This window comes from Orcinus orca, chromosome 7 (assembly GCF_937001465.1).
Source record: "Orcinus orca chromosome 7, mOrcOrc1.1, whole genome shotgun sequence".
NCBI classification, from domain to species: Eukaryota; Metazoa; Chordata; class Mammalia; order Artiodactyla; family Delphinidae; genus Orcinus; species Orcinus orca.
The window spans coordinates 102,432,073-102,456,553 of record NC_064565.1 but is presented as its reverse complement, the minus strand read 5'-3'; the positions used below and the strand labels follow the sequence as shown (position 1 = coordinate 102,456,553).

Here is a 24,481-nt window from a genome sequence, read left to right as displayed (position 1 = left end):
GCCATGCGGGCATCGCTGCTGTTGTCGGTGCTGCGGCCCGCAGGGCCCGTGGCCGTGGGCATCTCCCTGGGCTTCACTCTGAGCCTGCTCAGCGTCACCTGGGTGGAGGAGCCTTGTGGCCCAGGGCCGCCCCAACCCGGAGATTCTGAGCTGCCGCCGCGCGGCAACACCAACGCGGCGCGCCGGCCCAACTCGGTGCAGCCCGGAGCGGAGCGCGAGAGGCCCGGGGCCGGTGCAGGCGCCGGGGAGAACTGGGAACCGCGTGTCTTGCCCTACCACCCCGCACAGCCTGGCCAGGCCGCCAAAAAGGCCGTCAGGTAGGGATCAGACTCGCCAGCCCCACCCGCTGGGAACCGGCTGGGACGGACGCGCAGTGGAGGCCGCCAGGGGCTGGGTCAGGCCCCGGAAGGAAGGGTCTGACCGGCCAGGAAGTCGTTGGGCCCCGATAATTTCCGACGGCCCTGCTTCCCAGGGAGGTTTGGAGCCCATCTGAGGCCTCTCTGGGCCCCATCCAGGCCCGGGCAGAACTTGCCCGCCTCTGCCCTAAACCTGCTTGACCCCATGGACCGCCCCCCCCCAAAGGTCCTCATAGCTCCCTGGCTCAGTATTAGGTTTAGAGAAATGACTAGTATATAGAGTGGGTGCATAGAGAGAGGGAAAGAGAAAAGAGAGAAGTAGGATTACCTGTATCTCTTGTTCCTGGGTGGGCACCTGGCGGGGGGGGGCGGAGGTTTGTGGGAAAAGGGTGATGTACCCATTCCATTAATGCCTCTGTGCCTATGAGTTGAAATAATTTCTCCGAAGTAACACCAAGTTCAAATTCCAGTTCTGCAACTTACCTTCTGTGTTACGGAAGGTAAGTTACTGGAACCCCTGACCCTCCCAAACACATTCACTACATCTCTATGCCGTTTATTCTGTTACATCATTTATGTGATGTATTTGTGGTATAATGGCATATTATTTAGAAATTAGTGTATACATGATGTGTAGAGCACCTATATGCCAAGCATTTGGCTAAGTGCTTTAAAGAGATACAATCAGCCCCATTTTACAGATGAGGCTACCCAAGACTCGGATGGGTTTAATAACTTGCTCAAGGACTCAACCACTAAGTAATGAAACAGGGAATCAGACCCCAAATATATCTCTCATATCTGCATGGATAATGCCATCTCCCAAAAGCACTATGGTAAGGCCAGTATTTCATTTAAATACTCGTGATCCCTGGGGGAGGGTTGTTATTCTATCATAAATGAAACAGGCCCAAAGAGGACATGACCTGCCGGAACCTGTGTATGCTGCCCTCTACCTGCCCTGTTGTCTTTTTAGTAACCTTGTGCCATCTTCTTCCCCCATCCCCAGGACCCGCTACATCAGCACAGAGCTGGGCATCAGGCAGAGGCTGCTCGTGGCGGTGCTGACCTCACAGGCCACGTTGCCCACACTGGGCGTGGCTGTGAACCGCACGCTGGGGCACCGGCTAGAGCGTGTGGTGTTCCTGACAGGCTCGCGGGGCCGCCGGGCACCATCGGGGATGGCCGTGGTGACGCTAGGCGAGGAGCGGCCCATCGGGCACCTGCACCTGGCACTGCGCCACCTTCTGGAGCAGCACGGCAACGACTTTGACTGGTTCTTCCTAGTGCCCGATGCCACCTACACGGAGGCGCACGGACTGGCTCGCCTAGCTGGCCACCTCAGCCTGGCAGCCGCTGCCCACCTCTATCTGGGCCGGCCCCAGGACTTCATCAGTGGAGAGCCCGCCCCAGGCCGCTACTGCCACGGTGGCTTTGGGGTGCTGCTGTCACGCACGCTGCTGCAGCAGCTGCGCCCCCACCTGGAAGCCTGCCGCAACGACATCGTCAGTGCGCACCCGGATGAGTGGCTGGGCCGCTGCATCCTCGATGCCACCGGGGTGGGCTGCACTGGCGGCCACGAGGTAGGAAGATAAGCCACCCCACTGGTGCCTCTTGTCTGGGCGTGTGCACTTCTCCCTGAGAGGCAGAGGGGGTGGTTGGAGATATGGGCCTGGGTTTCCATGCAGTTCTGTCATCTTCTATCCCTGTGACCTTGGGTAAATTACTGAATCTCCTGAACCTCGGTTTCCTCATCCGTACCAATGGAAATAATTTTTTCTCAGGGTTGTTATAAGGATTAGAAAAAATAAGGGAGGCTTGCACACAGTAGGTGTTCGGTGTTGGCCATTATTATTTTATTTGAGCCCCTGGACAGCTCTGAGATAGGATGCATGCCCGTTTCACAGATGAGCTAGCAGAGGCTTGCTCAAGGTCACACAAGCTCACAACTGGTCACGGTAGACTGAAGCCCACAGAATTCTGACCCCAAGTCCACAACAGGTCATAGGATAGAGGGATGAGACACAAACTATGGGGTGGGGTGGGGTCGGGGGGGGCGACTGTCCCCTCATGTTTCCCACTTCCCTTCCTCTCCCCAGGGAGTCCATTATAGCTACCTGGAGCTGAGCCCTGGGGAGCCCGTGCAGGAGGGGGACCCTCGTTTCCGCAGTGCTCTGACAGCTCACCCTGTCCGTGACCCTGTACACATGTACCAGCTGCACAAGGCTTTTGCCCGAGCTGAACTGGAACGCACATACCAGGAGATCCAGGAGTTACAGGTATGGTCTAGGCTGGAGGTGGGGGGGGTGAGGGCATCCCGAGAGGTCTCAGAGATCCCAGGGAAATACAAAATTAGCACAAGAATCACAGAACAAACCTGCTTCCCAGTCCCTGTCTGCTTCTACCTTTTCTCTGGAGCCTCTCCAGAGGCCCCCATTTAACTCTTAGGCTGCCTCCATCTGGGGAAAGAATAAGGGGGGGCCCTGGGTAGGCAGAGGTTGGCAAGGGACTGGGAACCTGTCCTGAGTGGCACCTTCTGCCTGCCCAGCCCCCCAGCTGTGTGCTGGCCCCTGTGGTCTATGCCTCGCTCATGGCCTGTTCCTCCAACCCAGTGGGAGATCCAGAACACCAGCCGTCTGGCAGCGGATGGGGAGTGGGCAGCCACCTGGCCCGTGGGCATTCCAGCACCGTCCCGCCCGGCCTCCCGTTTTGAGGTGCTGCGCTGGGACTATTTCACAGAACAGCATGCTTTCTCCTGCGCTGATGGCTCGCCCCGCTGCCCACTGCGTGGGGCTGACCAGGCTGATGTGGCCAACGTTCTGGGGGCAGCCCTGGAGGAGCTCAACCGCCGGTACCACCCGGCCCTGCGGCTCCAGAAGCAGCAGCTGGTTAATGGCTACCGACGCTTCGATCCTGCCCGGGGTATGGAGTACACGCTGGACTTGCAGCTGGAGGCATTGACCCCGCAGGGTGGCCGCCGGCCCCTCACCCGCCGAGTGCAGCTGCTACGGCCACTGAGTCGCGTGGAGATCTTGCCCGTGCCCTATGTCACCGAGGCCTCGCGTCTCACCGTGTTACTGCCACTGGCTGCAGACGAGTGTGACCTGGCCCCTGGCTTCCTGGAGGCCTTCGCCGTGGCTGCACTGGAGCCTGGCGATTCTGCAGCAACCCTGACCCTGCTGCTACTGTATGAGCCACGACAGGCACAGCGGGCGGCCCACGCCGATGTCTTTGCACCTGTCAAGGCCCGTGTGGCAGAGCTGGAGCGGCGTTTCCCCGGTGCCCGGGTGCCCTGGCTCAGCGTGCAGACAGCCACACCCTCACCGCTGCGCCTCATGGATCTGCTCTCCAAGAAGCACCCACTGGACACGCTTTTCCTGCTGGCCGGGCCAGACACGGTGCTCACCCCCGACTTCCTGAACCGCTGCCGCATGCATGCCATCTCTGGCTGGCAAGCCTTCTTTCCCATGCACTTCCAGGCCTTCCACCCGGCCGTGGCCCCACCCCAGGGCCCGGGACCCCCTGAATTAGGCCGAGACACAGGCCGCTTTGATCGCCAGGCGGCCAATGAGGCCTGCTTCTACAACTCCGACTACGTGGCGGCCCGAGCACAGCTGGCGGCGGCCTCGGAACAGGAGGAGGAGCTGCTGGAGAGCCTGGATGTGTATGAGCTGTTCCTGCGCTTCTCCAGCCTGCACGTGCTGCGGGCGGTGGAGCCCGCGCTGCTGCAGCGCTATCGGGCCCAGACGTGCAGCGCGCGGCTTAGCGAGGACCTGTACCACCGCTGCCGCCAGAGTGCGCTCGAGGGCCTCGGCTCCCGCGCCCAGCTGGCCATGCTGCTGTTCGAGCAGGAGCAGGGCAACAGCACCTGACCCCGCCCTGCGCCCCGGAACCCTGGCAAGGCGGTGCCCCGCCCCGCTCTTCCCCAGCCACCCGGAGCCACCTGCCAGCCTCGCAGGACAGGGCTGGCCGCAGCCTCAGACCCCAGGGCAGCCCGCTGGCCCCCTCTCTCTGGCTTGGGGGACCCTTGGGCTTAGAGCAAGCCCTGGAAGAGGTACCATTGGAGCCACCCCTTTCTGCCCCAAACCCGGTCTCCCTGCCCTCTTGACGCTGCTGATTCAGGCTGTGGCCTCCGAGTATTTATGCAGTGCAATCTGCCTGACGCCAGCCCCACCTCCTAGGGTCCCCTGGGGGGCTGGGCTGTAGATGAGTTGTTGGAGAAGCGGGGGAGCTGAGAGAGAAGGGGCGGTGTCTCCCAACTTCTCTCCTCTGCAGTCCTGATGAAGCTCCCTGCCTTTAATAAACTGGCTGAGTGTGGACTAATGGTTCTTTTTTTTTTTTTTTTAATATTTATTTATTTGGCTGCACTGGGCCTTAGTTGCAGCACATGGTATCTTCATTGTGGCATGCGGGACTTTAGTCGTAGCGTGCGGGCTCTTTTAGTTGTGGCATGTGGGATCTGGTTCCCTGAACAGGCATCGAACCCAGGCCCCCTGCGTTGGGAGCACAGAATGTTAACCACTGGACCACCAGGAAGTCCCGGCTAGTGATTCCTGAGTTTTTGTAAGGCAGGCATGGGGACAGGGAGGGCTTTGAGGACGGAGGCTCCTTGTCCGGGCTGGGGCCTGCATTTCCTTTTCCCAGGGACCAAGTCATGCATATGCCCAGCCCCGCCCCAGCTCCCAGCTTAGTCACATATACACACAGAGAATTCTTTATGCCTCTTTATTCCCAACTTTGTCAGCACTTTATAAAACCAGACTGGAGGCAGAGAGGCCTGAGAAGGCCCCCTTCCCCACCCCCAAGCTCAGCCAAGTTCTGAAGGATCTGCCTCTCCCTGTGGAGGGGACTCTGGGAGTGCGGTTGGGGCAGAGGGAATTGGGAGCTGGACCAGGCCTGCTGGAGCACACACTCCCCCTGCCAAAAGGGATGCTGGGCCTGGAGAGGGGCAGGAAGCAGGACCAGCCCAGCAGTCCTGAGTCCTGGGGGCCTGCCCTCTCCTGCTGACACTCTAGGGCTGGGACCCCAGCTGTCTCTAAATTACCGACCCTCATAGCCCCACCCACCTGCTACATCTGTGTCCCCACCCCCACCCTGTCCTCCCTAAATATATACAAATGTACAGAGGGTTCCACCCCCTCTGGGGTGGGCCCCTTTTTCCACCTCCCTTTCTCCTCCCCTCCACTGGGGCCCATGGCCTGGTCCCCAGCCCTCCCTGGGCACCAGCCTGGGGGTGGAGGGTGTGGACAAGAGGGACCCTTGTGCAAAGCAGCTGGCACTAGGGTGGGTGAGAGCAGGGACCGAGTCCCCACCCTCCCAGTGAGCACCGCCCTCTTCCCCTCAGCTTTGGGCTGCCCCCAAGACTTCGGTCCTAAGAGCGGGAGGCTACGGTGGGGATCTGGGCTGGAGTCCCAGACTCCTGGGTCCTTTTGGACGCAGCACCATCCTAGCAAGCGAAGTCTTCAAAGAGGCCTCCCGGGGGGTGGTGGTTTGGGAGCAGGCCGCTGGTGCCTCCGCCTTCAGCGCGGCCCTGGCTTGGGCAGGTACTCTGCGAGGCGAAGAGCGGGTGGGACGGGGAGAGCTCACGTGGTACCCCCAGGCCTCACACAGCCAGCCTTACCCTGTCCCCTGGGGCAGAGGCCTCAGGGGAGCCCAGGAACCCCCCCCCCCCTTCCCGCAGGCTAGTTCAGAAGTTATGGGGGGATTCAGTCCTGGGAGAGGACGCTGGCTGTATACAGCACTCACCCTCACCTGCTCCTTCAGCTCCTGAAGCCCCAAAGTGGAGATGCCCCCAGTGGCGGTCCGGAGGGGGGTCTTGGGACGACGCCACGCCCGCCTCAGTCGGTCCCAGGACACCTGGGGGTTCGGGGTGGGAGGATAGCAGTGGGCTCAGGAAACTCGCTAGAGGAGAAGGATGGGCCCCACCAGGCCCACCTCATAGGACTTGCTGGCCCAGCAAACCCCCCTAGGACACCCCAGTCCTCCTCACCCATCCCCCTCTCCTGACTCCTCAGCGCGCTCGGGCCTTCCCACCAGTCAGGGGACGCTGGTAAATGACCCTGAGCTTGACCTCCGGCAGTCCAGCTCCACCAGGAAGCCTGCACTGCCCCTCTGCTTTCCCCCCAGCCCTTCCTCCTACCTGCCCCTCCCCATCTGGGTGGCCCCCACCAGGGCCCCATCCCTTGCCTCATAGATGTAGTCTAGGATCTCCAGCAGCGTGAGCACACTGGCTCCGATGAATAAGCCCATCTGTCCCCCGAGGTCCCCTGGGGAGCATGAGAGCAGGGTCAGAGGGGGCAGGCGGGTCCGGTCCACCCCCGTGGAATCGGGGCTGGGGCTCACCCAGCAGGGCTGACAGGCCGTAGGCTGCTCGCTGCTCCATGGCCTCGGATGTCAGGGCTTCAAAAAAGACATCTAGGACCAGGAAGTTCTCCCTGTAGAGACAGGAAGCAGGGTATCCTTAAGGGGCCGTCTTCCTGAGGAGACGGCTGGCGGGACATCCCAGGCCCAGCAGATCCGGATCTGAGGCCCCCCTGTGCCAAGAAGCTCCCAAAAGCTGTGAGGTGAGACAGGCCCAGATGCCTGTCAGCTTCATCTTTTGAGGGCTAGCAAAGGGCCTGGGAGAATAAAACAAAACTCCTGGGCCGGCAAGATTCCCACTCCCCGCCCCAACCCCGCCTTCTCTAAAGCAGCAAATAGTTTTCACTTTGACCCATCCCCATACCTCTCTAGAACCTTCAGTGCCTCCCTATTGCTTGACAGTCTACTCCAGAATTCCTCTTCCAGACCTTCAAGACTGCCCATGATCAGCTGCACTGTACCTTCTTATCCAAACCGCTTTTTTATCTGCTTCTTTCCACACAGCCTCCCTGCTGCTCAGGCTGGTCTTGACATCAGCCCATAGATCTCTAACTGGGATGCCTCCCCTCTCTCCTCTTCTCACGGACCCAAACCCGGCGTGCTCAGAGGCCCAGCTCATGCCTCCCCTACTTCCCCTATGCACATTCATCTCTCCTGGGGCCTAAGAATCAGTCCCACACCTTCAAACACGGCCCCATCCGCAAACTGTGGCATGAGTTCTGTGTTATAATCATCTCTGTCCCCATAGGAGCCAGCGCTGGGCTTGGCACTCAGAGGATGCTCAGCATTGGTAGATTGGCTGCAGGGTACCAGGCCCAAGGCTCAGTGGGACCCCTCCTGTGGGCCACCTGGCTCCTCCCCCATCCCTTCCAGTTCCTCTCCCTCTGCACAGCATTCACTGGACATGCATTTAGCGGCTCCAGGTTGCTGGGGGAGAAAGACGCACAAACAGACGTGCAAAAGACATGCAAACACAAAACAGTGGGTAAATGCAACGACAGAAGTATGTACAGGGTGCTGTGGGGGTGCAGATGAAAGGTGTTTGGGCTAAGAAGGGCTCCCCTGGAGGTGGAGACACAGGATGTGACTTGGAGGATGGGTAGGGGTTAGCTAGAAGAAAAAGATCGTGAAAGGCATTCCTGGCAGGAGACTCATTATTAACAAAGATGCAGCCCACTCCCAGCCTCCACCATGCACCAGGCCTGTTGAGGGTGGCCTCCACCACACACAGACACACACTCACAAACGCACACACGCACGCACACACACACATACATACCGTATGTAGGTCTCATTGCGCTTGTATTTTCTTGCCAGGTACCGGGCTGAGCCCCTGTTGGGGATCTTGACCATGGAGATTTCTTTCCCGTAGCGGGTCAGGTTGCAGGGGGTAGGGCAGAAACATGGGCCTTCGGAGCCCCCACCCAAGGAATCTGCAACACAGAGGCGCCAGCTGCTGTGCGGGGTGGGATGGCCCAGAGGCACACCAGCTGCAGGGAGGAAGCTTAGGGGCTGTCCTGAGGCAGGCACACCCAAACTGAGGGCCCGGTCTGGCCAGCACTGGCACTGCCTGGGGGAGACTGGCTGGGAGTCCCTTCCTGGACCAGCTTCAGACCATCCAAGAAAGTGGGTGGAGGCAGAACCCCCAGCACACTCCTATAGGCTCATCCCTCTGCTGCCCAGCCCCCTGGGACAGAGAGGTCCTCCTGGCTCAGAGGGAGGGCACGGGCCACCCACCAGAGCTAATTAACCACATGAGGCCTCAGACACATGAGGGGCTTGGAGAGGATGCTGGGATGAATGGGATGTATGCATGTGTTCACGTATGCCTACGGATGGGTGGATGGATGAGTGGATACATGGATGGATGGATGGACGGACAGAAGGACAAATGGGCAGGGTTATTATGCTCAGTATGTTCGCCCCCACAGATCCACTCTCCACTCTCCCCACCTTGCTCTGTCCCAGGATGCCAATCTCTGCCAAATGCATCACCTAGACTCCCTGTCCTATGGCTTTGGGTTGGGTTTGGCCAATGGGAGGCCCCGTCAGGATCACAGGGCAAGGAGGGGAGAGATGCCAGGCTTCCTCACTTGTGGTCCCGGCTCCCGGCTCCTGTCCATCTCAGACAGCCACAGGTCCCTCTCTGGGTGCCAGTAGCAACCCCTTCCTTTGCCCCTTAAGGCGCGGGGGCAAGAAAGGCTCCTTAGTTCTGTGGAGTCTCACCACCCCTTGTGGTTCCCTTATCCCCACTTACATCTGTTCCTTCATTAAACACGCTTCAATCACCCCTTTGGCAGACGCAGTTGGTGTGTGGGACAGAGAAGGTGTGATTCTACTGCCGCAGCACCTCAAAGCCGCCCCCGTGGCCCCAGCGTCTGGATTACCGCCGAGCTCTCCTGACCGGTCACCCTGTTCCTAGTCTTCCTCCCCGCTTATCCATCCTCACGTCTAATCAGGGTCCCCTTCCTAAAATCAGAAGACATTCTTGCCTTGCCTTAAGCCATTGTTGGCTTCCCAGAGCCTCCCCCGCTCTTTCCAAGCCCTCCTTTGTTCTCTGACCTCCAGCCACACTGACCTTTCTGGGCTCCAGGCACACACGCTCTCTCTGGCCACAGGTCTTTAGCACGAGCTGTTCCCACTGCCTAGAACACGTCCCCCCTTTTCACCTGGCTGACTCTTCCACATCCTTCCAGTCTCAGCTCATATGTCACTCCCTCTGGGAATCCTCCCTGCCTGCCCAGGTGAGGCTGCATGCCCTTGCTGGGGCCCTGTAGGATCGCTGAGGTTCCCCTACACAAGGACTAACACGCGGTGCTGTGATGCCCGTCCACAGCCCCGCCAGGCGGTAAGCGCTACAAGAGCAGAGCTCTTGTTCCCACTTTTACCTCTGGCCCCAGTGCAGGCTGCAAACACCTGTAGAATGAATAAATGAATGAATGAATGAAGTGTGGATCAGGCGAGACCTATGGACAGATGGGGTTGCCTTACCCACACCGGTAGCCAGCAATACATCTTTTCTCATACCAAGGGAGAAGACATTTCATTTTCCCAGAGAGGCAAGCTCATTGGCTGAAGCAAGATGAGAAGCCCCGCCCTTCACTCTCAGTTCCGGTTCTCTGCAACCCCCCACCCTGCTCTCTCTACCACAACTGCAAAGGTCCTCAGACCCCTGGAGGTACGGGATAAGGCTCAACCCCCAGGGAAAAAAACACCCAGGAAGAGACTGGGAGGAGGGGAGGCAAGGCAGTGAGGACCAGGGTGCACAGAGAGACGAAGAGGAGGAGGGGGCCGGAGAGGTGAGGAGGGGAGAAGGCAGCACGGACCCAGTGTGTGGTCAGCACACTCGATGTAGATATTTGGCGGGCAGATGGTCTCATTGCCTGAAAGGAGAGAAGATTATTCCTGGAGTCTATAGTTCCATCCACTCTCCCCCCCCATATTCCCAAATGTGGGCACATACATGCATGCACACACATAAATGTGTGCACATGAATTTATACATGCCTGTGCATAGAAGCATGGAGATGTACGCATGCACATATGCACGTAAATCCATGCGTGCTTGCACACACACACATATGCACATGGATTTGCATGCACGTGTTCAAGCACATGCACACAACCTCAAGTACAAAAGTACAGATATGCACAAGTACATGTACGCATAAATACATATTAACAGGCACACAGACAGGCACGTGTGCATCCCATATGCATACGTGAAAACATGCATAAAATCCCGAACACATACCATGTACACTCACGTGGGCAGAGACATGCACACATGTTGTCATACACGTGCACCTGCCCCCCTGCACATGAGCAGTGTTCTGCCCTTGGAGGTTCTGGAGCCTGGCAGGGTGACACAGAGAGCTGGCAGGGGGTGGGGTGCCCACCTGGCATGTGCACCATCCGGCAGTGGCAGCGCTGAAGCACGGCCTCCTTTTCACAGCGCAGCCGGCAGGCAGACACACTGTAGGCTGAGTAGCCTTGAAGCTCAGGCTCCCTGAGCGCACTCTCCGCTCGGCAGTTGCCCCAGGGCTGGGGCAGATAGGTCAGCTGCAGAGGTGGGGCATGACGGGGTCACGCACAGACGTCCCACCCGGCCCTCCGGCGCCCACAGCCCCAGTAAAGTCCATGTGAGGGCTGGTGGGATGTGAGCTTCTGGGGGGCAGATCTGGTCAGCATCCCCTCTGAGCCCAAAGGCCCGGCCCTGTGCCTGACCCAGGACCCAGCTGGAGGTGCTCACCCGCTGTTCCTGGCAGGACACAAAGGTCTGGAAACCTGGGGACACGCCGAAGCCCAGCTGGTGGATGTAGGGTGGCTCCTCCTGGCTGTGGATTTGCACTCGGATGCCTGCCTCAAACGACGTCTCGTCTGCACAGTAGAGATGGGCACCTTTGGAAACCCACCCTAGGCAGAGGACCCAGGCCGGAGCCCCTGTCCCTTTCCCGCCTGCGTACTTGTCTCTCTCCAGATGGGCAGGTACTCCTCCTGCTGGATGTCCAGCATGATCTCCAGGCCACTGCCCATGCCCCCCACCCGGCTGGCCAGTGAGCTCTGTGGATCCGCGTTGAAGGTATAACACTTCCCATAGCGAGTATAGACCTGGGAATAAGAGACAGGAGCGGGAGGGGCGGGGGTGTGGAAGGGGGAGATGAAAGACAATGCCTTAGGCTTAGGGTTCCCTGTCCCCTGTGACGGCCACCAGACCTGCCTGGTCACCCCTGTCCCATATCCCAGCAACCAACCGACAGCCCAGCCTCCCTTGAGCTCCATCATTTCTACTGACATCCTCTCTTAGATGATTAAAAGGCACCTCCAGCTTAACATATCAATAGTAGAACTCTTGGACTTCCCTGGTGGCGCAGTGGTTACGAATCCGCCTGCCAATGCAGTGGACACAGATTCGAGCCCTGGTTCGGGAAGATCCCACATGCTGCGGAGCAACTAAGCCCATGTACCACGGCTACTGAGCCTGTGCTCTAGAGCCCGCGAGCCACAACTGCTGAGCCTGCGTGCCACAACTACTGAAGCCCGCGTGCCTAGAGACCGTGCTCCGCAACAAGAGAAGCCACCGCAATAAGAAGCCCGCGCACCGCAACGAACAGTAGCCCCCGCTCACCGCCATTAGAGAAAGCCCGCGTGCAGCAACGAAGACCCAACGCAGCCAAAATAAATAAATAAATAAAATTTTAAAAATTAGCAGAACTCTTGATGTCTTCCCAAATCCTGTCCCCGACCCATTCTCCTCTTATGAGTAAAGGGCCCCACTACCTACCTAGTTTCTCAAGTCAGAATCCCTGAACTCTCCCTCTCCCTGTAGGTTGGTTGCTGGGATATGGGACAGGGGTGACCAGGCATACAATGCAGCTGCTGTCCCAGGCAATATCTATTTAGAATCCATCTACTCTCCTTCCATCTCATGTTCCCCTTTCACCATCATCTCCCCCCCGGCCACGGCGGCAGGCTCCTAACTGGTGCCCTTCATCGGTCTTTGCCTCTCTCTCCAAAGCCATTCACTACACAGTAGCCAGAGTGTTCATTCTAAACTGAGGAGATCCAATCAAGCCACTTGCCAACTTGAAGTCCACCAATGGCTTCCCATATCCCAGAGCATAAAGCCAAATTCCTTCCCTTGCCTGAAAGTCTCCACATGAGGTAACCTTTGCCTCTGTCTCCTGCCTTTCCACTCCCAGATCTCTGAGACAAATTCAAAGTTTCGGAGTGAGTTCCCTGCCCAGGCCTTTGTTCACGCAGTTCCCTCTCCTGGAATGCTCCCCTGCCCCCAGTTGGCATGGCTAGCTGCTCATCTTCTAAGCCTGAGGTTAAGTGTCCCTTCTTCAGATGCACACTCCTATACCACACACACGTTCCCAGTGTCAGCCTCCCCTCATCAAAAGCATTTGTTGGTTTGCTCAAAGTCCTCATCAAGACCTGAGATGATCTTGCTTATCTGTTTGCCTCCGTGTTCATTGCTCATCTTCCCCCCACTAGAATTCATGCTGCACAGGGGCAATGAGTCCAGCACCTGTTCCAGGGCGGGGCACAAGGAATACTTTAATACGCGGTTCCGCCGGCGCAGAAGCAGCCAATCTCGCTTTTCCTCTGCAGAGAGTCCTCCCATGTGAACACCAGATGGCGCTGCAGCCCCGGAGATGGAAGCCGAGGCTCTGGCGGGGACAGAGCTACCGATGGGAGTTGCGAGCAGCTGGGGTCGGGAGGAAGTTGAGGGAGAGGCAGATGGGAGTTCCCCCCTGCCAGGCTCACCCCACAGAGACCAGCCCCCGGGTCAAACCCATCACAGGCGGTACCTTCCCTGGGGGTAAGGAGGTCAGCGCACTCAATCACTCTCTCTCTCCCCGGCCTCTGTCCCTGGGAACATTTTCACTCTGGTGAAAGCTGGGAGAAAAGGCATGAGGCAGTGTAAGGGAAAAGACTCCTAAATGCCTGGCTCCAGAGGGAGGCTGTGGAAGGGAGAGGGCTGGGTGGAGGGCAGTAGGAGCGAGGAGTTCTAAGAACTGGGGGCCTGGGGGTGCCCTCGTTGTGAGGCAGGGTTGTCTCCCATCCCCATCCCCCTAGTTTAATTGCCCTGCTGATTCTCCCCTCTCAAGACAGTTCTTCTATCACCCAAACACCCTGCCTCAGATTCCCAAAACAAAAGCGCGCAAATAACAAGAACTGCACAGTTTACAAAACATGGCAGCATCTGCCACCCCATTTCATTTCCTCAGCCACTCTGGTATCAGGTAGGTTTAATTAGCCTGATTAATACAGATGAGGAAACCAGAGCTCAGAGAGGTGATGTGACTTGCCCAAGGTCACACAGCTTAGGGGGAGAGGTGGAACTCATTGAGATGCAAGACCCAAGGTGTTCCCACAATCCATTGCTGGCAACTCCCCCAACCCAAGCTTACAGCACCCCAAGCCCCGGCTCCTGCTTCAACCCCATCCAGCTGAAATAAGACTGGAGTCTCAACGCTCGACCCCTTTTCCTCCATCCCTCCTTCCCTTGCACTCCACTCCTCTATACCTTCCTTACTCTCTTCTCCATATCTGCTGCCTCTCAATTCAATTCCTCACCTGTCCCTCCCCCCTCCTTCTGCACCCTCGCCACCTTCTGGGTTCCACTCCTTGACGTTGTCTGTATCACCCCTGCCGCAGCTCCCTGTTGTGTGTCCATCTGGGGGCAGGAGTAGGCATCACTGACAGTCCCAGAGCATCTGCTCTGCCCCAGGCACTGCACTAAATGCTTAATATGTTCTTTCCGATCGAATCTCACAATGATCCTACATCCTACAGATGAGGAAACTGAGGCTCTGAGAGGTTGGCTGATTTGCCAAGGTCTCCAAGATCAGTGCTTCTCAAACTTTAATGTGCACCCAAAGCACCTGGGGATCTTGCTAAAAATGCAGATTCTGATTCAGTAAACGTGTGTTGGGCAGCAAGACTGAGATTCTGCATTTCTAACAACCTGCTTGTCTGCAGACCGCACCGTGAGTAGAAAGGCCCTAGTCGAAGGGGCAAGAGTCCAGCGAAACAGGCTGACTCTAGACCTGTGCTTTACATGCCACTGGAGGGAGGAGAGCCCTGAAGAGGGCTGAGGGCAAGATCCCTGTGTCCTCAGTGGTGGGGGAAAGGCAGATGGGGGGAATATGTAAGTATTTGTCCCAAATCTCAAAGCACTCATCCCCTTCCTATTTTGGGCCAAGAAGATGCTGGAATCAGCTCTTGCTGCTGCAGCCGTTTTTCAGTGTGTGCTCCAGTTGGGAGGCTAAACAAGGCATGGGCTGCATGGGGGAATCCCAGTAGTGAGCTGCTCACTCGCGCCCCCCGGTGTGCAGTGGCTGACCCTGACCGCTGGGCACTGTCATGGTCTCTCCCATGGGACCATGGACTCCCTGAGGCTGGGAGCCCTGTTTCATCATCTTGGTATCCCCAGAGCCCAGTGCAATTTGCAGAAGGAGGAGTGAGGTCGAGGGAAGGAATGCAAAGTGGACATTATCAAACATTCCCACTTTGTACTGGGTCCTGTACTTTTGATCTAGTTTCTCCTTTGAGCCTCCAAGAAAACCACATGAGGTAAGCATTGTAGCCCCCATTTCATGTTGAGGAAGCTCAGAGAGGGAAAATGACTTGGCTAAGGGCACACAGCAAGTAAATGACAGCAGAGATTCGAGCAGAACTGAGCCTGATGCCAAAGCAGAGTTAGTGCTTATAAAACACCTGGTAGGTGTTCAGTGATTGAATGAGTCTGGTAGCCTCCTGAACCTGGGTGGGGCTGGGGCAGCCTCCCTGCTCTATACCTCCACCACATAGACACAGACACGGGCTACCTGACACTGAAACTCTCCCTGTACAGGGCAGAGCCAACTGGGAAGGCTTTGGCTCCAATGGCTTCAGATGGTGGTGGCTACCTGGTACGCCTGCCCTTGAGGCGACTGTGTAGAGTGGGGGTGACAAAGGGAGATGGGTGGAAGGACTCTGGGTCTGCTGATGGACAATGGTCTGCAGGGAGTAGACAGGCCAGACTGGCAGGGCCAGGACACCTGCACAGCCCGGGTCAGGCCCGACTGTGGGGCAGAGCAGAGCAGAGCATTGCCCTGGAGACGGTCCCTGGGCCAGGCAGGCAGCAGCGGGTGGAACCACCAGCTCCTAAGTGGCAGAACTCTGGTAGCAGCACAGCCCACATCTTCTTCCATGGAGACGGCACGGCCGCTCTGCCACAGGGTCCCACTGGCTGTCCACTGCTCTCTCCTGAATGGCCCCAGAGGAGGGTGTGTGGACAGGAGTTGAGGGTCCAGAGTCCAGCCACGGAAAGGGGCAGCTCCTGGGCTAGGATGTGCCCTGATGTGCCAAGGGGCTATTTCCAGATTCCCCCCCCCCCACCAGCCTCAGCCTCTGGGCCCTGTCCCCATCTCAGAGCCCACCTTCTTCTTCCGTCTGGCTCTCCCTCTTCTCGGCCCTCCCTTGCTCTCTGCCTTCACTCCTAGGTCCATCCCCCTGGCCCTGGGCTGAAGCCCTCCAGACCTAGGCTGGACGGGTTCTAGATAGGTCTGTGTCCATGCTGCAGGCAGACCCGTGGACCAGCTTCCTTCCTGCCAGCCCTCTGCCTGTCCCTCTCGGACCACCTCCCCTTTAGTGTTGGCCTGGACCCTGCCCTGGGTCTGTCCATCTCCCTAGCCTCGGTCGCCTGATCTGTCTCTCTCTCAGGTCTTTCTCCATCCTCCTGGCCTGTCTGTCCTCGGCATCTGATCAGTTATCCATCTGGTCTGTGTCTCTGTCCCTTGCCCTCTGTCAGCCTGTCCGTCCCCCTGGCCTCGTCTTTCTCCCATTGGCCTGGCTGCCCCCAGCCTCTCTGTTCTTTTGCCTGCTGCATCTCTATACTGTTTCCTTTTCTCTCTATTCTCCAGTCTAGGTGTCCAGTCACTGACTCTTGTATTCCTCCTCTTGACTTTTCCCTGGGCCTGAAGCCACCTCCCCAAGCCAGGAACCCCTCCCCAGGCGCCCTTCCCTCCCCTCCAGGTCTGCCCTAGACGATGATCAGGGTCGGAGAGATCAGTCCAGAGCTTGCTCCTCTGAGCAGTGGCTTCTCTCTCAGTCCCTTGAGTTCCATCTGTCCACAGCTCCCGTTTCCTCGCATTCTTACCCACCCCTCCCCAACCCCTCATCCTCCCTGCAGTCAAGGAGCCCACAGGGTTAACAGGCAATTAGCAGGGCCAGGGCTCAGAGCGGTGGGGGAGAGGGCTCCTCCGCCGGGCCGCCAGGAGATAAGAAGCAGCCAGGAACAGCCAGGCTGGGCTAATCCCAGCGCTAATCTGCAGCCTGGGCTTTATCTCCAGCGCCTTCTGGGCACCCTGCCTCTGCCGAGGCCTTGGCACCTCCCCCCAGCCCTCTTTTCCATGGCTGCTTTATCCCTCCAAATTCCATCAGCCCTCTCCTGATGTGGTCCGGCCCCATGCCTCTCACTTAGGCCCCTGGAGCGAACTCCCCTTAATCCTGCAGTGCCCTGGGGTCCAGAGTGGGCCAGTGGAAGTGGGTACCTCTTCATCTGCCCTGGACTGTGGCCGGCATCCCAATTCAGATGGTCCTGGGGCCCCAGCTTCACTCAGGGGTGGCCCAAGCACCCAGGTTCCAAGCCTTCTCCTCCTCTGTCCTCGCCAGGGAAGATAGTACCAACTCAGAATGCCTAAGGTGTCTGCGCTGGTCAGAACCGGGAGGTAACTCAGTCCAAACCCTCACTGTACAAAGGCCAAATTGGAAGCCTAGAGATGGCAAGGGACATATCCAAAGACATACAGAAAAAAGAGGGCACGTTCAGAACCTGAGCCCAGTCCCCCACCCCCCACTGGGCCCCAGCATTCTCCACTAACCTCCATCACCCCTCTGGGGGTCAGTAGACCCTGATCCCAGCTCTGGCTCCACCAGTGACAGCTGTGTAACCTTGGTTAGTAAAGTGATTTTTTTACTTCTTTGGTCCTCAGTTTCCTCATCCGTCAAGTGGGGATAGAAATTCCTGCTCGACTTATTTCACAGGTTTGTTATAAGTCTCAAAAGAAATGAAGTAGGTGAAAGGCATTTGCAAGGTAACATCATATACATGAGGCCTCAATATTAGTAATAAGAGTGTTGTGGAGACCAGTAAGGCCCAAACTGGGGCAGAGATCGACCATTGAATCTGGTGCTGGAAAAGGATCCACCTAAGCTTCATAACATGGAAAAATGGGTGCACATTTTGGAGCTGACAGAATAGGGTTCAAGTCCTGGCTCTGCCCCCAGCCTTGGACAAACAACCATGGGTGGCGATTTAACCTCTCTGAGCCTCAGTTTACTTATCAGTAAAAGGGGGAATGGTAATTCCTCCTCCTAAGGTTAGTAGTGAAGATCAGAGATAAGTCCAGAGGGATGTGTGCAAGGTGCTCAAGAAAGCAGGGGAGCCCATTTAGGGAATCTTCTTGCCAAGACGGTGCGGCCATTTGATCTCGGCTCCCCACTGGGCCCATTCTCACACGGCATCATGCACCTTGGTAAAGGCCCTCTCAGCAATTGTGGGAGAGGATGGAATTCTGTCAGAGCAAACCCCCCAGGGTCTGAGATCTGGCTGTCCTATCAGAGGAGGGCACAGGCCTGCAGCCCTGCCCTTACTGTCTGTGGGATTCGGGTTCAGTCATTTAACCTCTCTGACCCGCCACTTTTCATCTGTACAACAGGAATAATAATAGGCATGTCAGAGGTGTTATGAGGAAAGAGATAATGTACACAGATAATAGCCACAGTTAACATTTATTCAGTGCTTACTCTGTGTCAAGCATAGTCCTAAGCCTTTTATATCAATTAACTCCTTGATTCTCACAAAAACCCTCTATTGGAGGTTTCTAAACATCTCCATTTTACAGACAAGACAGTGGAAGTCCAGAGAGGGTAAGGAGCTGGCCAGAGTCACATGACGTGGCAGAGGAGGGGACCAGGTGATCTGGCACTGGACTCTGCGCTAACAGCCACTGCGTGCTGAAACATACCTGGCACAGCCCCAGTGAATAGGAGGTGCTTAAGAAATGGTGGGTGGGGACTTCCCTGGTGGCGCAGTGGTTGGGAATCCACCTGCCAGTGCGGGGGACACGGGTTTGAGCTCTGGTCCAGGAAGATCCCACATGCCGTGGAGCAACTAAGCCCGTGCACCACAACTACTGAGCCTGCACGCCACAACTACTGAGCCCGCGCGCCTAGAGCCCATGCTCCGCAACAAGAGAAGCCACTGCATTGAGAGGCCCGCACACCGCAACAAAGAGTAGCCCCCGCTTGCCGCAACTAGAGAAAGCCCACGTGCAGCAACGAAGACCCGATGCAGCCAAAAATAAATAAATAAATGAATAAATTTATTTAAAAAAGAAAAAAAGAAATGGTGGGTGTTCACATCACACTTACTTGTCCAACACCGTTCCTTGAGCCTGTACAATACGCCAGGTACTATGCCTGCTACTGGGGATGATTCGGAGAACAAAATCACTGGTCTCTGCCCTGAGGGAGCTGGCTATCTGGCCCCAAAGGCATTCATTCATTCCAAAAGTGTTTATTGAGCACCTAGGCTGGGAGCCAGGTATACAGCGGTGGTGAACAAAGCACACAAAACCAACAATCCCAGGGACAGGCAAATCACTACTGCTGGGATAGGTGGTATGATAGGGAGACCAATCCAAGTCCCCTGAGAGTGGAACGGGAATTCGACTTGGGTTGGAGAGTATAAAGCTTCCCAGAGCAAGCGCACTCATCCACCCAGGAAGGGCATCCGATCACACCACAGTCAGACACAGGGAGAATACCACCCACCCCACCCCACCCCGGCCCTAGTGCGCCTGCCCTCCCCCTCAGGGTCAACGCAGCATCCCCCCAGCCCCCAGCCACCCAGGTGCTCTTCAAGGCGACTTCTTCTCCAAGGTAGAAGTGCTTGTGAGTCTAGGAGGAAATGGGCACGACGTTTGAGCAAATGTAAACGCGTGGGCAGTAGTGGAGAAGTAGGAGACAGTCAAGGCCGTACGACTCCAGGCTGAGGCGAGGCTGAGGCCGAGCTGGAGCTGGGAGCCCGGAGCCCTTGGGGCCGTGGAAGAACACGGTGATCTCAGGGAGCGCCGCGTCTCCACTGGAGAGGAGAGAGCGGGGTCTCCAGGACGCAGGTAAACAGCCAAACCTGTTCCCAGGTAGCGACCGCATAGGCCTTAAACCCTAGAAAGTCAGTTTTGCAGACGGGAATATTTTTAATTTGTAACGAAGTCCTTCCCTGACGTTCCAGCCCTCGATGCAAAGTTATTCGTTAAGAGCTTGCCTACACAGTGGATCGCATCCGTGTCCAGGAGGGAGTTCAGGAACCGAGACCCAGGAGGTGGAGGAGATGGAGGAGGTGGGTGAGTGCGCCCGAGCCTCCAGGCTGGGCCCAGCCGCACCCAGAAGGCCGCACCCACCGCCTCGTGCTCCTCGCCGCCCCCCTCCTCCCTCCCGCGGGGCAGGCATCCATCGCGGCGCCCGGGCGCCCTCCCTCCGGTCTCCTCCGGGCTCCTCCATTCTCCTCCCGGGGTTTGCCTCATTTGCATTCCTCCGGCTCCCGGCTCCTCGGCAAAGTGACCTCCGCACACAGCCGCGCCAAAGGCTTCCACCGCGGAGGGAGACACCGCCTCCCGCCGCGCTTCGCGGCCGGGGAGGAGCGAGGGGCGCGAGCCGGCACGGCGGGGCGGCGGCCCGGGCCCCAGCGGATGGATGCAGAGGGAAAGGCCCGGTGCCGAGGGACGCAGAGGGACTCGGATGGGATTTGAACCCGTGGCCTCAGATCCTCAGCGGGGCGGGAGTGGGACGTGGAGGTCAGCACAGGCCGGCGAAGCTGCGGCCCCGAAATGGAACCCCAGCTTGGAACCCGGGGCTCCCCGACACCCCGTTTGCTCCCCCTGCACCCCTACTGGAGAGGAGCCAGCCCTACCGGGCAGTCGCCCAAGGGCCCCCAGCCCTTCCGGGGGCCTCCTCAGCCCCCAATCCCGCTCTCCTGGCCCGCCGAGCCGCCTCCCCTCCCCCCCTTTGGTATTTACACCTTTCACACATTTGTAAAGCTATTATCCTGTCCACGCTTAGTCACCGCTGAGCCAAGCGCCACGGATTTAGCTCCTTTAATCTTTCCTCCTAAATCAATCCTCCATTTCCCCTTAATCATCCCGTGGCTCCTCTCTGAACTCTCTTGCTGCTGCCTGTGCCTGTCTTTCTGGAACTGTTCCCCCTCTGACTGAAAATGGGTGTCCCAAGGGCATGGTGAACATTTGCGGGGGGGGGGGGGAGGTTGGATTTTCAGCGCTGCCAACCCCGGCCTCCTCGGGGCCTGAGCGCCGGGGAAGAATTGCAGATACCCCCTCCCTCTTCTGGAAAACACACAGCACTCTGAAGCCTCTTATCTCCACCCACGGGGTCTCTGTCCTCCTCCTGCCTTCCCACCCGCCATTCATGTGGGATGGCTCCAAGACCCTAAGCCTCCACCAGGATTTACAAAAAAACAAAAACCCCAAACCCTCAGGCCTCCTGTCCACGGTTCTGGCTGTCCCCACCCCCTCTGCCCAGCTGCTCCAAGGAGGTGGCATTGCCAGGAGAAGGACAGGGAAACACTGATAACAGCCTGAGGCTGCCCTCTCATTCCCTCCTCCAGGGAGGCTGTCCATCTCTTCCCGCCACCCTGAGTCTCCACCCCGCATTCACTCCCCCTCCTCCGCCCAGTGACCTCAGCCTGAGTAGTCCCGAAACTCTGCACTCCGAGTACTCCTTGGGGCGCTCCTGCCTCCCTGCCCCCTGGTTCTGGTCCTTTCTGTCCCTGGCCTGGGCTTGGCAGAGACAGGCCTGCCACCAGCCGCGAGAGGGAGCAGATTCCTCCCGAGAAGCAGAAGGGCCGGGGTGGGTGTCCAGGAAGGAGCACGGGCAGAAAGAGGGAGGACAAGAGGGAAACGCGGGGGCCATTTCTTCAAAGGCTAATCAGCATCTTCCGGCAGTGCCACGAGAAGCTGAGCTGATAATGAGCCCAGCTCGGGGCTGATGCCTGATTAATGAAGAGGCCACGGGGCTGCAGAGCAGGGCCAGGTGGGGCACGTCCCTCCTGGCATTCCCCGTTGCCCTTGCAGGCCAGCCCCGGGTAACAGTCACAGTCCCTGCCGCTGGTTGCTGGGCTCAAATCCCCCTCCAGCAACTCCACCGGCCAATGGGAGGCGGCCAGGCTGAGAGCGCCCCCTCCAGGAAGGCCTGAGGGGCAGCAGCCAGCAGTGGGGCAGGCGGTGGGGAGGGCAGGCACGCTGGGTCCTGCAGTCGGAGTTGTAGCTAGACCTCTGAATGTTTTTTTTACTCAGGAAATTTTTAATTAAAATAATCAAGACTCGGGGCTTCTCTGGACAAATTGGAAGACCCCCTAACACCGGGCATCCCTGACCACAGGGCAACAGTTAGCTGGGGCTGAGAAACAGCTGCTCCCTTCAAGGGTAAGTGACCTTCACTTCCCCTCATACCCCACCCTTCCCTACTGTGTGCCTTCTCAGACCTGATCTGCCTGGCTCCCGAAGGCAGGACCACCCCTGAACTAGATGTTGAACTAAACGTTCTCCAGGTTCACGCCTCAGGAGAAGGTGGGGCCGGAGGGCACGGAGGGCTGGGCTGGGAGTGAGGGTCCGAGGTAAGCTCATCCGGTAGATGAGAGGCCGCAGTGGGAATCCTCTCCCTTCCGGAGTCGCGGGGGCAAGGGGCAGCCCTCAGGCCCTCGGCGCCAGTGGCGGAGGCCTGGAGTTGGGACGTCTGTGGAGTAGCCCCTCCCACAATCAAGGAGTGGGTGCAGAGACTGTCAGTACCGGGCTGACCACACCAGGGAAGGGGCGGGCTCAGGAGGAAGCTTGGATGGAAGGCCGGGGATGGCGGAGGAGCCTGGAATTGTGGGCTGGGGGAGCCAGAGAGTGAGGGAGGGTTGGCACGCAGCTCCCTCTGCCTCAGAGCCGTCCCGACTGAGCTGGGGTGGGGCTGGGAGAGGAGAGAAGGGGGCAGGGAGGAGGACTGCCCAGCTGGAAGAGGCCTTGTCTAATTGTGCCTGATTAGCAGAGAGGAAGAGAACAGGGCGAGTGATTAATAGTCACAGCAGTCACCAGCGTGTGGGGAAGGAGGGTTGGGAGGCGGGGAGGGAAGGCTGACAGCCCGAGAGGGGATAGAAACAGGGAAGTGCCCACAGGTCTCTGGTCACCTGCACCTCTGGGGGCTGCCTGGACCCCGGAGGACCCCACAGAGAGGGGCTGGCCCTCCCCCTGCCTCCTCGTGGATTCTCTGCCTTCCCCATGCCTCGATTTTCCAGACAATAGAATGGAAAAGACCAAGGTCATGTCCTGCACCTGGGAAGAAAGGTGTATCTGTTCGGTGGTGTTTCCAGACACCTCGATGTCCCCAGACACAGGCCCCATCCTCAGCTCAACCGGGGACCTCAGCCCGGAGAGGAGATGGCCGGACTTCTGATCACAGCCCACCACCATCACTTTATATCCTTTGATGCCCGTTGGAAAGCCTAGCCCTGACCAACCTGGCAGCCTGAACCACGTCCCCAGGACCACCTAGAGCAGTACTGTCTGATATGGCAGCCACTGGCCACACCCCGCTGTTTGAATAGAACCTTCATTCTCTCTGTCACACTAATCACACTGCAGATGCTCACTGGCCTGTGTGGCTAGTGATGACCACGCTGGACAGCGCAGATGCAGGACATTTCCGTCATCACAGAGTGTTCTGTGGGACAGCACGAATCTCAAGTGTATGCACTACTACACATGCACACGCGTGCCTGAGACCTGGGGAGGGTTGGGAAGCATGGGGATGCTATAATAGGGTGGGGGGCGGAGGCTTGAGGGTCAAGAGAGGAGGAAGGCTAGGTGATGGAGACTAGCGAAGATGCCAGCACGTAGGTTGGAAAACAGCAGGTGGTGCTGGGAACAGTCAGGTTAAAGAGAGCCAGGAGTTGGGGTGGTGGCATTTCTAACAGCTGACACTCTGAGTGCACGTGGTGTGTGTGCCAGGCAGTGTGCTACGCCCTTTACAGCCACCTCTTTTAATCCTCACAACCACCCGAATTTTTTTAGGTTCTAATATTCTATATCACGAATACAGAAACTGAGGCTCACAGAAGCTAACTTCTCCAAGGCCACCCAGCCAAGGTTTGAGTCCAGACCGTCTGGCTCCCGAACCCACACACTTGACCACTCCACCGTACAGTCCCCAGCTGAGAGGAGACGCTGGAATTTAGAGCCACATTTTACAGCTGAAGAGACGAAGCCTAGGAAGAAAGAGTGATTTCTGCCTTCTAGTAAGTGGGCAGGCTGAGGGCAGCCGCAGGGGGGAAAGTATAGATGGGGCTTGGCGCGCTGGGCTGGGGGAGCGGACGGCGGTAGGAATTGAGGAGGAAGAGAGAACATATAAGTGGTGGTGGAGGTGGGAGTGGGTTGGTATGAGACTGGGTGAGGAGGGGGGCGGCAAAGAGAAGAGATGGGGTGAGCTGGGTGGAGGGGCATATGGGTGGAGAGGTGGAAGCATTGCTCCTCTCTCTCGCCTCTCTCCCCTCCCCTCCTCTCCAAACCTCGCCCAGGCTGCTTCATCCGTTAAGCCTTCCCAGCCCTCTTCAGCCCAGAATGGCCCCTCTCTCTGAACCCAGGCTCTTACTATCCATGTAACCTCGTTTGGCAATTAATCCCGGCACCTCCTGACACTGCTTGCATGGCTGGTTAACTCCTCCATTGGTAAAGCTTTTTAAGTGTCCCCATCCCAGCTCCACCACAAGACTGGAGGCTGCTTGAGGACAGGGACTGGGGACCAGGGCTCCCCTTCTTTGTTCTCCACCACAGCACCTGGCAGCGAGCCTGGCACACAGTAGGTGCTCAGAACTCCGTGTTGATTGAGGGACTGATTGGGAATCAGTGAGGGGATATTAGGGAGCGTGGGGGTGAGAGCGACTGCAGTGGTAACAGAAGCAAGAGCGGCAGCTGAGGGGACTGGGGGAGGGCATTTTACCCGGAGTAAAAATAGGCTGGAAAATGTGACATTTATTAACTTGGATTCCGGAAGAAAGGTCACAGCAGAGTGGGGAGTGGGAAGGAGGAAATGGGGAAAGCAACAGAAAACACATACCTTCCCCAAAGCGCGTCGTTGTCTCTGACCATCTCAGCACACGTGCCCTGGCAGGTTCCCACCACTGATTCCTGCACCCATCACCCCTCCATCGATCC

General features: G+C 57.8%; 2 protein-coding genes and 1 long non-coding RNA gene across 6 annotated transcripts in view; 2 read left to right on the top strand and 1 right to left on the bottom strand.

Annotated features, from left to right (window-relative positions):
• Positions 1-3: 3 nt before the first annotated feature.
• Positions 4-4,675, top strand: CHPF (chondroitin polymerizing factor). The gene is made up of 4 exons (XM_004262672.4): positions 4-317; positions 1,366-1,939; positions 2,456-2,635; positions 2,969-4,675. Exons 1-4 carry the CDS (start codon positions 4-6, stop codon positions 4,226-4,228), a joined length of 2,328 nt encoding a protein of 775 aa, XP_004262720.1. The 3' UTR covers positions 4,229-4,675.
• Positions 4,676-4,864: 189 nt separating this feature from the next.
• ASIC4 (acid sensing ion channel subunit family member 4) overlaps positions 4,865-24,481 on the bottom strand; it is a 24,595-nt gene continuing 4,978 nt past the window's right edge. Inside the window, exons 2-10 of the mRNA XM_033426996.2 lie at positions 11,183-11,327; positions 10,969-11,096; positions 10,616-10,778; positions 10,043-10,099; positions 7,996-8,149; positions 6,699-6,790; positions 6,543-6,622; positions 6,108-6,212; positions 4,865-5,904 (exon numbers count right to left, since the gene is read on the bottom strand). Of these exons, the coding sequence (XP_033282887.2) occupies positions 5,803-5,904; positions 6,108-6,212; positions 6,543-6,622; positions 6,699-6,790; positions 7,996-8,149; positions 10,043-10,099; positions 10,616-10,778; positions 10,969-11,096; positions 11,183-11,327 (1,026 nt within the window). The 3' untranslated portion in view covers positions 4,865-5,802. The remainder of the gene's footprint in view (positions 5,905-6,107; positions 6,213-6,542; positions 6,623-6,698; positions 6,791-7,995; positions 8,150-10,042; positions 10,100-10,615; positions 10,779-10,968; positions 11,097-11,182; positions 11,328-24,481) is intronic.
• The window catches only part of LOC117201061 (uncharacterized), a 19,434-nt gene continuing 14,676 nt past the window's right edge, over positions 19,724-24,481 (top strand). The window contains exons 1-3 of one of the 4 annotated variants that reach the window (XR_004482980.2): positions 19,724-20,068; positions 21,584-21,712; positions 23,342-23,565. This is a non-coding gene — a long non-coding RNA (uncharacterized LOC117201061). The other 3 variants (XR_004482981.2, XR_007478272.1, XR_004482978.2) reach the window with 3 other exon arrangements.

Bases quoted from the DNA above. Each gene is read 5' to 3' on its own strand.
- CHPF (XM_004262672.4), top strand. From the start codon at position 4: ATGCGGGCATCGCTGCTGTTGTCGGTGCTGCGGCCCGCAGGGCCCGTG. The intron at 1,940-2,455 runs GTAGGAAGATAA...TCCTCTCCCCAG, and splicing joins GCTGCACTGGCGGCCACGAG to GGAGTCCATTATAGCTACCT. The intron at 2,636-2,968 runs GTATGGTCTAGG...CCTCCAACCCAG, and splicing joins AGGAGATCCAGGAGTTACAG to TGGGAGATCCAGAACACCAG.